Raw genomic sequence first — 18,078 nt, 5'->3', positions numbered from 1 at the left:
CTGAGCTGGAGTTGTTTCATGGAGAGAGCCCAGGTGGTCTGGGATGTATTGAAAGTGAATGTTAGAGGTGATCTCATTATAGTCGGCAACTCAAAAGAAACAGTGTAAGGAAAGTATTGAGCAATTTGTCCGAAAGATATGTGGAATTTGAACTGTGGTCAGATTCTGAGGACAACTGCATGAATTTAAATTTGAAATACTGAAAGAGGAGCTTGACTGCTTGTACGATATCGGGACTGAAAAAGCATCCTTCTGCTCCTGCCAATATATAACCTGGCACAGTGCCAAATGTGCCATTTGGCTATTCCTAGACAAAATCTGAAATTAGGCTGATTGCTTGCTCCATACTTTGCATAGCTACAGGCTTGCACTCACATGGATGCAGTAATTGACAGCAATGAGTCTAATTAATTCCAATGAGGCCATTAATTCCCACTTTGGATTACTATTGGGGCCTCTACAGGTAGACATTCCCTCACCTTGGGATGTTCTAAACTGCTTCTTTGACAAGTTGCAATTGGCTTCCATAGTCTTTTGGCCATGTTGGATAGCGAGATTACAACAGAGGAAGTGCAAGAGGCAATGTCTATGGGGAAAATATCCCAGACTGGATGGTTTGTGTCGAATTTCTTAACAAACTCACTGAAGTCTTGGTGCGCTTTATGGCTGATCTGCTCAACGAGTGTGTTGCATCTGGCGAGCTCCCTGACTCAATGGGTCAGGCAGTGATTATTTTGATATTTAATACAGGGTTGAGATATCATGTTGTATGGGAATTAGACTGATTGTGCTACAAAATGTGGATGGAAACATTCTGCAAATATTTTAAAAAACCAGTCTGTGTAGGTTTGATAGTCTGGTTTTCAAACTGGATTTGTGCGGATGGCACATCAATGCAAGGTCTCTTCTTGACCTGATCAGCGTTTTTAAAGATGATGCAGCACTTTGACTAGCAATTTTGTGTTGACTTAGAAAAGGTGTTTGATCCAGTTGAATGGGAACACTTGCACTTAGAATGTTCAGATTTGAAAAATGGTTTATCAAAGCATTTGACCCGCTGTGCTAGCTTGCGGAAGCCCAAAAAATATGCATTCAGTCGCCAGGAGGAATGGCCAGTTTTACTGTGTGCACAAATTGATACCAGCAGCGGAGAGTGGTCCGAGATACCTCTTGGTAACAGTGCGGCATCCATGACTCGGTGCGCATCCGAAAGAGAGACACAGAAATAATCAATTCTTATGTGGAAGAGGTGTACCCCGTGGAAGGAGTACCCCTGCTTCTGCGGGTGTACCATACGCCATGCATCGACCATGCCAATCGCTTGTGCAAAGACCGCCCCGGTATTCGGGAACCCATCCCAGGCATAATCCACCACATCCTTAAAGTCTCCCCACCCACCCCACAAGCCATCCATCCACCTGGTATTTTACAGACTGCCACTGTAGCTCGTGAAGGAGCTCCATTTTCCGTGGTGGGAGGGCATACACATTGAGGAGCCCAGAGTCCACTCTCCACCAGTGTCTCGGACCATGGTTGAGATCGTGAAAGGACTGCTCTAGACCCCCTCGCGAATCCTGCATATAGCAGATGCGTATAGTTGGGCAGTTTAAAAACAAAAAAGAAAAAAAAACCTGTATTCTTGGGGAATGCGAAGGTGAGTTCAGCGTCTGCAATCCCATTCCTTTTTTGATTGTGTCACAGAGGCTGTTAACGTTCAAAGACGTACATACTATTTTCTGATTATGATTGTCATACATTCCCTCGGCTTAGCGGACCTCTACAACCACCATGTATGTTAAATAGCTGCTGGTCCTGTCCAATACACGCCCATGCTGTGAGAAACATAAAACAAACCACCACCACCCTACCGTAGCCCCCCACCCCCCACACCATGCTACCTGTGAACTTGAGTATCTGTCGCCCAACATTAAAAGTGAACTACTGATAATTATATCTGGAAGACACAAGAAGGTAACCTCTCCTGAGGGGTCCCCGGAGAAGCTCCCCCACCTGTCAACCCATAGACCAAAATCAAGCCCTCAGCCCCCAAACACCCCATCCCCCAACCTAGAGAACTGACTCCTCCTTGCGGTATTCAGTGTACAAATCCAACCCGAGCCTCGCGGCTCAGTCCATCCCGTTCCTCGCAGTGCATTCCCTTGGTTAATACTCCCATCTGGGCCACTGCTCCACCCTCCTCCCCCCGCACATCCATCCCCATACTTGAGATCCAGAAGACACTTGCTTCCCTCAAGAACAGGTGTGGGTCAGTACGGCTGTGTCGTTGCGCCCTGACCAACCCGGTCTTATTCTTCCAGTCCGCCAGTTTCCACCCTGTTCGAGTGCACTGTTTTCAGCCAGTCCAGGCCCCCTGTGGGCTTTTTTTTTGGCAAAAGAAGGAACATCTGCCAAAACCTTAAGCTTGGCAGGGTAGACATCATATATTTGTATGGTCTGCGTTGCCTTTGAACCTCTTCAGTGAAATCTGGGAAGAACATAATTCTAGCACTGCCCACTCTGTACACAGTTCCTGCTGGCATCTTGCAGGATAGCGTCCCTATCGGAAATGTAAGGATTTTGGCTGAAATTGGTTGCATTGGGTGCCCCTACCGTGGGTTTCTTACCAAGCTTGGACCCCTGATCTTCAGAGAGCTTCCAAAAACAGTTCCATACTTGTACCTTCATCCTCCTCTGTCACATCGAGAATTTGGATGTTGTTCCTGTGGGAGCTGCCCTCTATATCCTCTGCTCTTCCAGAACCTTGTAGCTTTTGCGAGGGTATAACATTGCGCATGTAGCGGTGCAACCTCGTTTTCTGTGTCGCTCAGCCTCTTTTCTACCTCTGTCACTCTTTCGCTTGGCCTGGACCAGGCACCCCTCAACCCCCGCCGACTGTACCTTAGTTTCCAGAGAGAACCGTGAGTCCTGGATTGCCTCCAGCAGCTTCTCCATGGTGATCTGGCCATCCAGCACTGCTGTCTCCCCAGCTCATCTGACGGCTGCAGGCCCTGCTTGGGTCACCCGGTTTTCCCGCTGATGCATGGTTTCCACTAGTCATGGCAGCAATGGGATGGAGAGGTTCACCGCCTTCCTTCGCTCTCAACGTCTGCCTTCCGATGTCAGACTCCTGCATGTGTGTCAGCGGTATGCCCCACAAACAAACTGTGTTGATCTTCTTGGCCCCTATGACCAGGCCCGTAGCTCAAGATATTCGTGCTCTCAACCACCAGCCTAAGTCCTTTCTATAGAAAGTTCTCTGAGTGCAGCGGGGTGAGCTGCTGCAATCCTGCCTAGGGCCAGTTAGATGTATCTGTCTCTCGAAGATCTAGAGCACCGAGAAATGTTTTGCCTTCTAGATGATCGCATTCCACTTGAAGATTCTCAGCCCGATGATCATGAATGGTATTGGCGTCTCAGGTCAGGGTGTCCTCCAGGGGGATGGCTTCTGTCCCTACAGAAGAACGGGCCACCAACTGCACCGTAACTGGCAAGGGGCTCTCCGACCCGTCCGAAATGTCTCTCCGTGCCGCAGTGTGTTTTGTAATGCACGGTGCACTCAGAGGACACTCCACCACGGTCTCAGACTGTGGCTGCGGTTTTCGCCCTCGTTGCACCTTTTTGCTTGGGTCGGGTGTTGCAGGCGGAAGGTGTTGAGGTGCTGGATTTCAAGATGGCATGGTGGGCAGCCCAATGTCGGTCTCTCTTCCCTGATTTTGCCCGACTTCGGCGTTTTGGCCATTCAAGACTTCCGGCACTTCCCACGAACTGCTCAGCCCATTGCCCCCTGATGTTTTGGGATGTCTGGGGCGAACATGCAGGATTTCTCAGGATTTTCAACGGGCAGAGGAGCAGAGCTTCAGACTTTCATGTTCTATTCATACAGCTCTCAGCCACGCCCCCAAAACTAGTCTTGATCTAATGTGTAGGAGGACATGTCAAGTGTATGGTCCTTCACAAACGCAGCTTGGTCTATATCCTCTGACACAATCTTACCTGGACAATCGGTAGAGTCCTAGCACATTCGTTCTTTTATGGATAATAGCTTCTGTGGATATCGGGATCCTTTCTAGAAGCAAGCAGTTGAGCTGATTTTCACAAGGATGTGGACTTGTTAGTTTCCCATGATGTGACACTCTCTCTGGTTTTGTTTTTTCCAATAGGGCCATTCTTCTTTGCTTCAATGTTGGGAAAGCAGAATCCTCCACCCTTGTTAGAACTTTACAGAGATCTTCATTGCTTTCTAGGCAGAAAGTTACTAATGGAATGTGTAGCCCCCCCCAAAGGTGCAGAATGCTTAGAAGGCGCTGTATGCACTAAGTTACTAGAGAGGTCTTTATGGTCCTTCGAAGTTGAATATGATGGGCCCTCAATCTCTTGTTTTGGCAATCCTTATTTCTGACCTTGTCGTCCTTAAGTAGGAGAACTTCCTGTGAGATATGTTGGGCCATTACAGTGTTAGATACTGCTGTCTTTTTCAGTTGTCTTTTCTTTTGCTATTCCGACTCTTTACAACATCTGGCGCTGGTAACATAATCTTGCGTAAATATTTTTTACAGCCACATTTTTTGTTCAGGCCTGTCAATTTCATGTTTTTCATTTTTGGTGTTGCCTGTTGTCGCTTTGCTTTGACCTTCTTTCATTGCTGGAAAAAAATAAGGTTTTCGGGAACAACAGACGTGATGTCCTGCAAGCAGTTTACCCGGCCCTCCTGTGACAATTTGTATCGTAGAGGCTTGTTTGGATAGCTAACAGGAATAATATCTTCCTCCCGTCGAGAGCTTCTTGCAACTTTGTAGGGAGCCCTGGAATTCCCTGTTGCTGGTCTCTGCGTTTGGAATGGAAATTGATGCAGCTAAGGAAGATCCTGGGACTTGAGTAACCTTTGTGCTTGTTAGAAGATAGACATTTTAGAATTCATAGTAGCCAACAAGGACTTTTGATAAATTGGAGTGTTTATATTTTGTATATGTTGTCGCACCCAGAGGCTGCACGGCACTCTACCAAGCCGTAGGTTGTGGAGAAAAAAGGAGTAGAAGCAAACGCTGATTGACCCCCCCTGTGTCTCATACGATAGTTCGGGAACTTTGTTGTGGGAGTTGTTAGCTTCGTCTCTGGTTATTCCGGGTTAGTCAGTGCTTCCTTCTTAGATTGACACAGACTTAATAAAACTGCATCGGGAATGTCAGTTGAAATCGGCAATTCCATTCTCTGCCGTTGCAGTGGATTTGAATTAGATTTGTCTTAAGGGTAATCAGTACTTTTTGTTGGGCAAGAAGGCAGTAACTTTTGCATATACAACATGTCTCGGGCAGAGTGGGAGTTTTACTAGGAATAATCATTGGCAGATTTAAGGCAAAGGGCCCCGTAGGCAAGATTGCCAGGGGCCCTGGATAGGTGGAATTTAGAGTGGGATGAGTTAATGGCTATCACAAGAGCAAAATTAACTTTAGGGGCAAATTAACCTATCAACATCACTAATAACCTCCCGTTGTAAATTGTGAGAAAGGATAAGATCTCAGTGGAGGCCCTGTGCAGTGCTGGTTCTTTGATTTTGAGATGAGAAAGGCAGATCAGGGGGGGGCCTGTGATTTTTTGTGCCTTGCCCAAGTGTTCAGTGTGCTTCTGGGAATCGCACTCAATACTTGCATACTCGACTCGTCCTTCCTTGGTGGCTTGGCGTCAACATCCGTTCCGAGCTAAGCTTCTGGAGTGGTTTTGCACTTTCTTCCCCATTAACTGTCATCATAATATTCCCCTCTGCAGGGGAATCATTATCGGTTACACATGCAGCTTTACTTCGAAGAGCATCCACTGACGACATGCTAGCAAGAAGAGGGCGAACACTCACTGCTGTTTCACTTGGATTGCAAGCACTTTTTCCTTTTCAGCCAGTTTCCGCCTCTGGCTGCACTCATGCTTCCCACTCCTGCTGATTTTAATGTATATCTAGGTTTAGATCATGGGTAAAATTTCCAACCAAGTTGAAAACTACTAGCCATCCACAAGGCGACCCGCCACCATTTCTTGCTTGCCAAGAGTCCTTAGCACTAGCTAATGGCTAGTTCCAACATTGTTCCTGTTTATATGCTTTTCATGGTGTAAAGTAGGTTTTTAAAAAAAAAATTTTATAACTCTGTTTATTGATTTTAAACAACATAACATAAAGAAACGTACATGAATAAGACATGGATCAGCGGTATACATTTTGAAGGAAATTAACCATAACAGGGCCCGCGGGGCCAAGGACCGTAAGACATCAATCGGACAAGGCAGGCTAACAATGCTAGCAGCGTTACCTATGTACCCCAGCCCACAGGGTTCATTGAGCATCCAGCCATTTACCCCATATTTTTTCGAATTTGCGGGGACAGCCCCTTGCATTATAGATCCGGCGCTCTAAGGTTGCGCACCTGTCCAGCTCATTACTCCACCGGTTCAGGCTCAGTGGATCGGCAGATCCCCAATTGGCCGCGATAAGTCTTTTGCCTGCCCCCAACGCAATTGCCAAAAACATTCTCATATTTGGACAGGTCTACTTCACCCCCAATGCCCAAGAGTACCATCTTGGGGTCCCTAGGGATTGGTGTCGCCAGAGCGGCTGAGATTGTGTTGACACAGCCCACCCAGAAGGCCTGTATCGCCTGACAGTCCCATATCATATGGTAGAAGGTGGCGGGTTCAGTTTTGCATCGAACATATGTCCCGTCTTCTATTCCACCCCATCTGGCAATTGCAGTGCGTGAGTAGTATGAACGATGGAGGATCCTCAGCTGTATTAGTCTGAGCTTGGATTCTATACCGATTTCTCTGGGGGACATTAACGCCTCCACCCAATCTTCAGGTTCCAAGGGGCCCAGATCCCTTTCCCACCCGTCGAGTTGTGCAGCCCCGAATGAGTTAAGGGCCTGATAGAGAGTGGAAGTGACCCTAGAAGAGATGTGCTGCGGGAGAATATTGGTCTCGATGGGAGAGCAGGGGGGTACGACCGTCGTGTCGGGGAATTGGGTGCGGATGGCGTGGGACAGTTGCGCATGCGGAAACCTGTCGATGGGTGCCAGGTCGAATTGTTCGCGCATGGTCTCAAAGCTCAGGAGGCGACCCTCTTGTATCACGTGTGCTAATGTGTGTATTCCTTTTGCCAGCCAGTGACCGAAGGAGCCAATTTTGACTAGTTCCAGGAGGAGCGCATTGTGCCATATGGGTTGCGACAGTGTTGGCTGTCCTTCCCAGCTGATTAGTTTGTGTGCGGTCCGCCAAGCGCGTCGGATGTGGTGGGTCATTTTGGGCAGCACCGGGAGTTGATCATGGGTGGCATAGAGGATTTGGAGCGGTTTTAGCGGGGACATGGTCTCTAGCTCTATACGGGTGTGTGGCAGTGTGGGGTCCGCGTGCATCCAGTCATTCACTACTCCTATCTGTGTGGCCAGGTAATATGTGCGTATGCAGGGTAAACCGATGCCTCCCTCCCACACCGATCTCTGGAGCGTGTCAAGGGCGATCCTGGATTGTTTCCCGCCCCATAGCAGTGTGCGCAGGTTCTTGTCACTGAGTGCAAAGGTTTCTCGGGGGATGGGGAATGGGGCGTTCTGGAGGACATACAACAGTCTGGGAAGTGTCATCATTTTGTATAGTGCGGCCCGGCCCATTAGCGATAGGGGAAGAGATTGTCCAATGGGGGGTGTCTCTGTTAAACCGTAAAGTAGGTTTTGATATTGTTCTAATGCAGGGCTTGAAATGGGGATTTGGCTAGGAGCTGAAGGCATCTCCTGGGCATTCAGCATCACTCAATAAGCCCCTGGGTAACTAGGAGCGTTCTGCATATGTAAGTCCAATGTATGATGCAAAGTATTATATATGACCAATTTTACTTTAAATGTCTTGTATCTGTCCTAATGTCAATTTATCCGCGCTCCAAAACAAACAGAATTAATGTCATGTTGGTAGGTTTGCATAGCACAAGTTGGCTTAGAGAGCCAAATGTAGCTTGTGATAGCAGTGGGTGTCAAGTCAACTCAACTCGGCTCTCCTGTTGTTTAACCAGGAACGAAATAGCTTGTAGCAATTTCGAAACCTGTAATGAATGCTGTGTATGTTTTCCGATGGTTTGTAATTGCAATCGCAAAAAAAGTACAATTCTATTATGCAACAACATATTGTGTCGCCTAATAGGGCAATGTTCATAATGTTAGAGCTGCTTTGTGGTTCTCCACCAAACCTCTGTAGGCATTAGACTATTGTCTTCAAAACACCAATTGTCTTTGCAGTGCAGTTCAGTGTCCTGATTTGTGCGTTTTTGTACTGTGCCTCTTTTGCTAACTGCCAAATGGGTATGTGAAAACCCAAAAGGTGATGTCTGGAAGGTTTTGAATCAGTTATAAACATGGGCACAGCTTTGGGCAACTCTCTAGACCATTGTATTTTCTGCCTGCCAAGCCATTACAGAAGTGGAAGACCAAATGCAAATCAGGCATGGTCCACAGCAAAAGGGGCAGTCCGTCTCTAAATGCAGTCCCATTGATTCTGCACAAGACCAGATGGAACCGCAGACATGTGTCGGCCTGGTTGGGTGCCATTAGTGAGGTGTAATTTGGGTCTCTAGGCAGAGCAGGCTGCGGACCTATGTTTGGGCATACCTGTCTCACTAACTTATGATAAAACAAAAGATGATGGCTGGAAGGTTTTGAGTAGATCATAACACGGCACAGCTTTTGGCAACCTTACCAACCATTGGCCGAAACATGTTTGGGATTCCTTTTGGTGTTGTGCAAAATCGACCGGTTTGGGTGGGCTGCCCCTTTGGGACGAACCAAGCCTGATTTGCATATGGTCTTTTCGGTTGTAGGTCAAATCGTCGAATCTAAATGGTCGACAGGACAAATGGTCGACACCAAAAGGTCGACAGGTCAATTGATCGAATTTTTTGTTTTTTCCCATTTTTTTTTTTTTTTTTGGGGGGTCCCCAACCCCATTTTTTTTTTTGCTAAAAAACCCTTTTTTCCCTAAACGAAAACCTAAAAAAATATATATAACTAAAAAAAAAAATTGATCATTTGTCCTGTCGACCAAATTGTGTCGACCATTTGTCTGTCGACCATTTGACTAGACACCAGCTTTTTCCCCTTTCTGTAATGGCTTGGTAGGCTAAACAATGCGGGTCTGGAATTTTGCATAGAGCTATGCCAGAGGTTAAGGATTATTGTAAACCTTCTATCCATCTTCTCTGTTGTTTTGCTTGAAACAGTTCTTCGAAGCCATGATGGGTAGCCATATCCCAAATCACATTGGGAGAAGGAAATATGGCAAGTTGACTTCTAGATAAGTTTCTTAAGTCAATGTGGCCCAATAGTTTCTATGTGTGAAATGAAAATGTGTAATCTTTGAGATTATACTTGATTAAGTTATGCGTTGCTGATGGGTTTGTTGGCTGTCTCTAATATATGCAGTATTAGAAGATGGACTGGTGTGGTACATAGGCAAGTGTTGTATGGCAGGGATGGCCTTTTGCTAAAAGTTGAAGCCGACATCCTGGAATTATGTTAATTTGTGGTGACATGGTATTTATTGAATGTGGTGAGGCAGCCAAGTAAGATGATTCATAGTATTCTGGCATTGTGGCATGATCAACATGGGATTGGCATCCAAGGTCATGCTCCTGTAATGAATAGGATGTGGGTAGAGTCCGTTACCCCAGCTACAGTGGAAAATAAACTATACCGTAGACCGCAGTCTTCATACCACGCACTTTGGTAGTGTCTGCTGGGAAATGTATCCCTTCATCCCATAGATTGGTATTTAGTAACTGTACTTTAACTTTATTGAATGTGGACTGTGACATGCCATCTGTATGTTGAAATATTCAAGTGGCACAGCTGTGTAAGTAGCAACACAAACCTTGCATAGATTTGAATGTGAATACAGATCTGATGGAATCGGTTCCATGATATGGATAGGATGGTTTTGCAGGGACATTGCTACAGGGTGAATATTTGTCTATCTGCGAGTACCAGTGGGACAGACCTTCTTTCTGGCTCCGCACTTGCTTTTTGGTGCAGCTTCTTCCATGTTAATCTGTGGTTGGTGTGCATGCATGGGCAACATCTAATTGCTGGCCATGCAATGCATGCCTCATTATTCACAAACCTGTGTTTTTTTTCATAGGGGCAGCTGGGTTTTCGCTGGGCGCCTTTACACCAAAAACCACAGCTACAACTGGATTTGGCTTTGGTGCGACTACAACAACTGCAGCATCAACCTTTGGAGGTAATGTTCTTTTCATTTTGCAGTAGTGGCCAGTAGCTTATTTTAGGCTCTCCTCTCCCAGAGTAATGTTAGTCTAGTGGATTAGGGATGTTTTGATGTTTTTGATATCCCATTTGCTATCTGTTTGTGCTGACTGACTGAAATGTACCTTCTCAAAGGCTCTCTCAATTTCTATTTTAGCAAGATTTGTAGAGCTTTAAAACAGTTTTGTATTCAGCAGAGAGTCCTGAATCGACTGTGTAAGAGTGTATGTGGTGGGTAGTAATATGCTCTTTCTGGTCTTTTCCCCTCGCCCCCTTTCAGTTGCCTCAAGCCTCGTTACGTAACATTTCACTTACTGATATTTTACCTCTATTTGTGGACCCCCCAACCTTTTGCTTTGGTTTCAGCCTCCTGTTCTGACTTTCTGCCTGCCAGTGAAGCACATCCTTCAGCTGCACTCCACTTGTCTTTCACTCATCGTTATGGGGAAACTGACGTGTCCTTCAGGCAGTCAGTAAGAGAAATTTGTTTCCCTTAGTCTTACGACTTTGTTGCCTCTGGCAACTGTATTTCAGTGCGCAAAGTACATTACTGTAATGCGCACTGGGGTCCTGTTGTTTTTGGGCCTCAGATATCCATTAAGGATTTTTTGGCAACTGGACAGTGTGCCTAGGCGTAGACTGGTGGCAGCAGAAGCGTTTTCAGAGCTGTACCACGCTTGCGGCGTTAGACTCCTGAATGTGGCAAGCATCTGTCATGGCCATGCCACAAGGTCTTTTGTCTTCTCCTTCTTTGTGACCTTGGGAGTCCTTATTTGGGCATGCACTCATCCATGAAAGCTAGTGTTTTTTTGCGGGCTAATGCATGTCACGTGTGTGGTTCCAATCCATGCTATTGGTGCCAGGATGTCTGGTGTGCATGAGAGCTGCATTGGTTCCCGATTGGACCATTACTGGCGTGCATGAGGGGAGCAGATCTCATCATTGGCCAGCTGGGTGCGAGCACTCACTGGACTTTGGGATATGAGGAGGGTTTGCCTGAGAGCAGACCCGCAGAACACCCATAGGTCCGAATCAACCTATACACTGAGCCAAGTATCCAGAGAAGCGAATCCGATCAAAGGACTATCCGGAACCGTGCAGAGGTGGTTTGGCACCCTGAGCCCGCTGTTGACCCGGTAGAGCCCTGCTTTGTGCTCGACCTCCAAAGAACTGCAAAGGTGCTTCAACCTCTTGGAGTGGTTGGAGTAATCACTCTCAATGTCTCACTGTTGCCCTGCAAACAAGCCTTCTCAAAGTGTCGCTGGGCCCTCCAGTGGACTGACCAGCTTCTACCTTGGCGTTGCTACATCAAGTTTTGCATCAAGCTTTGGGAAATCCTGGTTTGCACTGCAAAGCATCTCTGTGCCAAATTTCGTAGACCCAGCTGCTTTGGGTCGCGAGAGAGGAGCTTGCGTCAGCCTGCAAGACTTGGGTGCCCCTGCGTCACTGTGCGAACGGTCGCTGCTGGCGCCTTTCCCGCTTTTCTTCAAGTGCCCTGAGACCAGCTGCATCAGAGCTTTCTTTGTCCTGCATTCTAGACGACAAATCCAGCTCCAGTTGTAAACTGGACCCGCAGCGCCTGTACACTTTGAAGCTTATCCAAAGAGGGGATTTCGGAGTACAGGCTACCTTCAAATCTGCCAGGTTTCACCCCGCAGTGAGCTAAGGGAGGTGAGTAATTGCCCCTCTTACCTGTGGCCCCTATTTCATCCAACCTGTTTTTTACACACAAAGAGCCTTTGTTGTCCTTGCCTTGGATGGCCTCCGCTCCCTAAAGCTGTCCAAAAGTTGGGGACAGCTTTGTTCTCCACAGCAGATCTTCCTCTGACTCTCGGAACTGAATTTTCCACACTCCAGTGTCTGCCTGTAACCTTTCCTCCCCCTTGAAGTTTGTGCTGTTGCTTTACGCATCACTGAGTGCTTTTACGAACAAAGATCATATTGAGCACAAGGCTCCAATCTTTGTAGGGCTGGACTTCGTAAGTTGGGGATATCCATTTCTGGAGTTGGCCATTGTGATAGTTTGTTTGCTTTCCCTCCTTACAGGTTTTGGCGGGAATCCGCACTAGCACATTTGACCAAAAGGTGACTCTACATATATTTTGCATAGTGTTTTTAAGTAGTAGTATTACTGTGTTCTTCATTATTCACTGGTGTTTGTTCTGGGCTTAATACATTGTGTATTTTTGATCTACTGTCTAAGGGTAATGCTTGTCGTCCTACTGTGTGTGCTCATCCAAGACTTCAGCTCACCCCCGCTACCCTGACTGCTCTCCAAGCTACCTTGAAATATCCTGGATAACTTCACGTTGGTGTTCTCTGTTTCACTAACAAGGGTGGCCTCCCGAACATCTGTTCACCAGAACAGAGTTCAGAAATCTTTTTTTTCTTTTTTAAAACCTTTATTTTTCAACTGACAGTCACATGTTACAACATCAATATTAATTTCATTATCATATAAGACGCTGTACATGGTGAACGGTACGTGTGTCAATGCATGTATGGACATATAATGTCTAGCTATCCCTCCTCCTCATTCTCTGAGTCGCTTCTATCTGCCAAGTGGATTCGTAAAGGTGCCCAAATGTCCTTAGGCCTGCAGATGATGAGATACTCGTAACAAAGCTCTCTTCACATTCGTACGTGTAAATCCGCCTTCCAGTGTCTGAGAATGTTCTGTTTGGCAACTGCCCCGGCCACAGAGAAAAGTCATCTCTTTTTTAATTGGGACTTTCCCTATATCCTAATAGATATTTTAGTGGGTTAACTAGTACATGCATGTCTAGTATGTTTGTAAGTTTAGCCGCTACTTCTTCCCAAAATTCTTTAATAGGAGGGCATTCCCAGAACATATGAATCGTGTCTGCCTTTGGGGCATGAGGTCTGATCTATCTGTCCGTATTTAGCCAGTCTGCTTGGTGTTATATGTAAGTGTTTTAGGAGTTTGAACTGTAATTAGCCTGAAGTTGGCACATAGAGAGAGAGCCTTGGTGAACTGGCAATATCTCGCCCATTGTGTCCTCTATGGTAATGCCCAGGTCTGTCTCCCATTTGGACTTCATTGTGTTTTGCGTAGGGGCATGTAGTTGGGCTGCATTGTACAATGTAGCTATGCTACCCCTAAATTCATTTAGCTGCATGATGGTGGAAAGAAACGGATGTATGGCTGGGGCGGCTGAGAAGGACTCCCACAGGTCGCTTTTAAGCGATAATATTGTAACGCTGTGGTAAGGTTGGTTCCTATCTTTTCCTGCGCCTCTGTCAAAGTTACAAATCTGCCATCCGGGACTAGGTCCACCAATCGCGTCTCCAAGCCTTAAGCTTCATTGCACTGGCTTTTGCTCATATGTCATGGGGAAACTGACATGTCCTTCAGGCTGCCAGTACTGGGAAACATTGTTTCCCTTAGTTGTGTTACTTTGTTGCTACTTTTGCTTACTTTAGTATCACTTGTGGTAACTTATTTTCATTGTACAATGCAGCTTACACTGCAGTACACTGGGGTGCATATTTGTTTTGACCTAGACTAACACTCAGCGGATTTTTGGTTACTCTAGGTGTGCTAAAAGGATAAGCTGGTGGCAGCAGTGACCTTTTCCCACTTTTTGGGAATTTTCATGTTAGCCTTTCCGCGTTTACTACGTTTGGCTACTAACTGTGGCTACTGGTCAAACTTGGCCGTGCCACAAGTTTTTTTGCTTGTTCTTTTGCCATCTTGTTCTTTGGCCTTCTTCCTGGCCTGAGGGGCTACCAAAATCCTTATAAGGACTTCCAGTGCCCGGGAAATGCAGGAGCTTTTGGCAGGCTACTGGAGGGCTGTGTTTGCTGGCAGGATGTGGGCTGCGACTGTCTGATCCCAATCCACAAACTGCTTTTGGTGTGTCTGTGGTATGCATGTATGTTCCCGCCAGTGGTCCTGACTGCTGCTGCTGGGGGGGGCGGGCGGCAGGGAGGTGTGTGTGTGTGTGTGTGTGTGTGTGTGTGTGTGTGTGTGTGTGTACACACGTGTGTACACCCACCCCTGCACACATTCTTGACAGATCCTGGAGAAACTTGCAGGAGCCAAATATCCTATCCAGCTGTGAGACCTGCGAAGAGACCCGACAGGAGGAGGTTTGGCAACCAACTTATGCTGCTGTCCTGCTTGTGATCGTTAGCAGTCCTGCAAAGGAGTTGCAACCCTCTGAGTGGAGGGACCGTCCATCCATTCCTGATGTCTGCTCGGTGCCCTGCCAAAGGAAGCTCTCAGAAGTGCCCTGGAACCGTCCTGTGGCTGACGAGCTTAGTTTTTTGGGCTACCGTGCTGGCGGTGTCACCGTACAGAGTTCCGGCCTGAAACTTGGGGATCCTCAGCTGGCCCTACGAGACTACCTCCTGCAAAATGTTGGTGTCATAGCCTTTTGCGGCGTCATGCTGCAGTGACCACCGTCCAAAATGGCTTATCTGACCCAAGTCCAGTCCTGAGAGTGGTCCTGCATCAAGTTTTGCTGCATTCTTCAATCGAGAGCCCTTGCAACAGTGAAAGACACCAACCAGAGATCAGCTCGAATCGGCAACCCCTGTGAATCGAGGACTGGGACTTTCGATGGGAAAAGCAACCTTGGACCATTTTCCTTTGTCCTGCAAAGTCTGGGGAAGAATCCTAGTATGGGGGTGGGGGTAAGTTACAGAGCTTCTAACCTACCTCTATACTCTCATTATAAGTCAATGGGCTTAGAATAAAGCTTAATTCTAACACTTTTGGCTTTGCCATTGCTAGCTTGAGCAAGACATCTGATGGTTGGGGCTACTTTTGGGCATTCGTTTAACTTGAACCCTAACACTAAGAACCTTTCACTGGACCCCAGAGACCCTACCTGCATTTTTACCTGGTTCATAACTTCTGTGAAACGTTCACCTGAACTATTGGGCAAAAGGCCCCAGACAATTTAAGGCTGGATAATTTTAGTCTGGGATCATCTTGGTGGACCTTGTGTGCATAATACTATTCTAACCTTTCCTTTGCAGGAGTCTCTTGTGTGTATTATGCCCTATAACAAAGTGAATGTATATATGTATTTAGTTTTAGTCTTGTGTGATAACCTGACCTGTGAGCAGTCATTGTTCAGTGTGTTTTGGGCATAAATAAATTACTGTATTTTTATACATCCTGTTTAAGTGTAATTCGTGATTCTCATTATGTGACCTAATTATGGACTCCTCACAAGCTCACCGCCTCTGAAGAACTTGGCCTAGACTGCATGTCACTGCTAACTAACTGGTTTGGCTACACCTTCCCAGAGCTGTTCCTATCACAATATAGGTTGGCCTTCTATACATCTGTTCACCAGGCCAGAGTATAGAAAACCAGTCTTACAAGTTATCCATGCACTTCTACTGACCCAAGATGGGGGCCCAGGTAGAAGGCCACTGCAGGAGTTGTGCCACTTGTCAACTCTCTGGTAAAAGTGGCACAACAATTCAGGCTCCATTGGTACCACTCCCTGTAGTGGGTGTACCATTTGACAAGGTAGCGATTGATATTGTAGGTCCCCTTGACCCTGCAACATCCTCTGGCAGAAGGTTTATTGTGATGTTAGTTGGCCATGCCACCAGATAACCTGAAGTAATCCCACTGAAGACAGTAACTGCCAAATCAGTTGCCAAGGCACTACTTGGTATATTCACTAGGGTTGGCTTCCCTAAAGAAGTTCTCTGTCGGAGGCAGCAACGTCATTTCCAAGCATATTCAAGCCATGTGGAAGGAGTGTGGGGTCTCTTATATGTTTTCATCAGCTTATCATCCACAAACCAATGGCTTAGTTGTGAGGTTTAACAGAACTCTCAAAAGCATGATAGGAGCTCTTGAGGAGCCCCAGAGGAGAAAGTGTGATCTCCTTTTACCATGCTTACTCTTTGCCTACAGAGAGGTCCCTCAACAAGGGGTTGGTTACAGTCCCTTTGAACATCTCTTTGGTCACCCTATCAGGGGAACCCTAGCCATAGTTAAGGAAGGATAGGAGCTCCCCACTCCTTCTGTCACTACAAATGCAGTGGACTATGTGCTGGGATTGAAAAAGAGGATGGCCTTACTGATGGCTCAGGCCAGTGACCGGTAAAAGGCTGATCAGGCATTGGTATGTCCAGGAAAGCTTCACTTTTTTACACTTTCACCGTGGTCAGGAAGTCCTGATCGTGAATCCCATAAGGCATAGGGCCCTTCAGGATAAACGCTCGGGCCCTTAGAGTTGCGGAGCAACTAGGTGAGGTGAACTATTTAGAGGACCTTGGAAGAAGGCCTGGTAAGCCCCAAAAGTGTTGCATATATATAGACTGAAGGCATTCAGCCCTAGGGTGGAAACTGCATTGATAGCAGGGCCGCAGTGCCCAAAATGCATGGTCTGTTCTCCAAACTGCATTATTAGGCCTCTCTCCCACTATGAAGGTGTCTCAAACTTAGCAGGGCCTCTGCGCCCATATTGCATTAGGTTTGATCCCAAACTGCATTGATAGCTGGGTCTCTGTGCCCGATTTGCATTATGTTTCATCCCAAACTGCATTGTTAGGCCTCTCTCCCACTACACAGGTGTCTCAAACTTAGCAGGGCCTCAGTGCCCAAATTGCATTTTGTGGTTCCAAACTGCATTGATAGCAGGGCCTCTGTGCCCAAATAGCATTGTGTGACCTCCAGACTGCATTGATGGGCCCCTCTCCCACTATACAGGTGTCTCAAACTTGATGAACCTCTCTCCCACTCCACAGGTATCTCAAATCTATCTCACTCGCACATTTAGCAACCTCCCAAGTGAGACAGAAACCACCAGCGAATTACGATGGTGGGTCGATCTGACTAGGGCCTCTCGCATCACAAGGCGAAAGTCCAAGCTACGCCCGTCCAAGCCACCTCCAACCAGCTGATACCCTACCCAACCCACACAGCCTGCTCACCACTATGAACCGCGCTTAGGGGGACGGACAGTAAAAGAGAGCCACCGATAACGCCCAACTTAATAACCCTACCACCCACATTGCCCCCTAGGACAGTGACTGAACGAGTCGTCAACTCCAGCCGGAATACCACCCATAGACAGAGCCAAACTAGTAGCGGACACCCCCTCACCAGCCACCACACCACAAGACAATTGGTCCAAAGCAGGACCAATCAGACGTAACCAAACAAAGACTAAACAACTGTCAACCCTACAATGCCGCGCAAATGACCAATTCCGATAAAAAGACGGAAAGAGGAAAGAACAAACACGCCAGAACAGCAACCTAGAACAACCATAGATTGGACCCACACAGGCAGGAACACAAACCGAAGGAACTCTGAGAGAAGAGAAAAATCCCTCTACCTAACTCCATACCTCGCAGACAACTGGCCACCATGCCAATCCAACCCAACATTAGAAGCAGCAACATCAAACAACCTAACACAAGCAACTAGAAGAAGGATGACCAAAACAAACAACATACAGATGACAGACCCAATAACCCCCTACATCACCAAAGCAAGAGGAACTTCCAATCAACAACCACAACCCCCGGAAGACGAACCCGATGAAAACACAAAAAACCCAAGACAAAACCTAGAAGAACTCTTCGAAGACGCTGACGCCCCAAACCCCGCAGCCCAACAAGTGATCGACCAAGAAGGAAACCTCAACACCGAGCGGAAGACGACCTCGACAAAACCCAAATCAAACACCTCCAAACTTCACTGCAATCTAATAAACGCAAGATCCATGTCAAAACACTCAACAGAGATCTTCGACCTACTCGACGACGGCATTGACATCCTGTTCATCACAGAAAA

The 18,078-nt window shown here is 46.9% G+C and overlaps 1 protein-coding gene across 5 annotated transcripts in view; it reads left to right on the top strand.

Annotated features, from left to right (window-relative positions):
* NUP54 (nucleoporin 54) overlaps nucleotides 1–18,078 on the top strand; it is a 768,463-nt gene that overhangs the window by 277,866 nt on the left and 472,519 nt on the right. For all 5 annotated transcript variants that reach the window (XM_069626313.1, XM_069626314.1, XM_069626312.1 and 2 more), the window contains one exon: nucleotides 10,159–10,260. In XM_069626313.1, coding sequence (XP_069482414.1) covers nucleotides 10,159–10,260 — 102 coding nt within the window. The remainder of the gene's footprint in view (nucleotides 1–10,158; nucleotides 10,261–18,078) is intronic.

The sequence above is a fragment of the Ambystoma mexicanum genome, chromosome 6p (genome assembly GCF_040938575.1).
Source record: "Ambystoma mexicanum isolate Mex_15411 chromosome 6p, UKY_AmexF1_1, whole genome shotgun sequence".
NCBI lineage: Eukaryota > Metazoa > Chordata > Amphibia > Caudata > Ambystomatidae > Ambystoma > Ambystoma mexicanum.
Note: the sequence above shows the minus strand (reverse complement) of the source record. Positions and strands in the feature narration are given on the sequence as shown.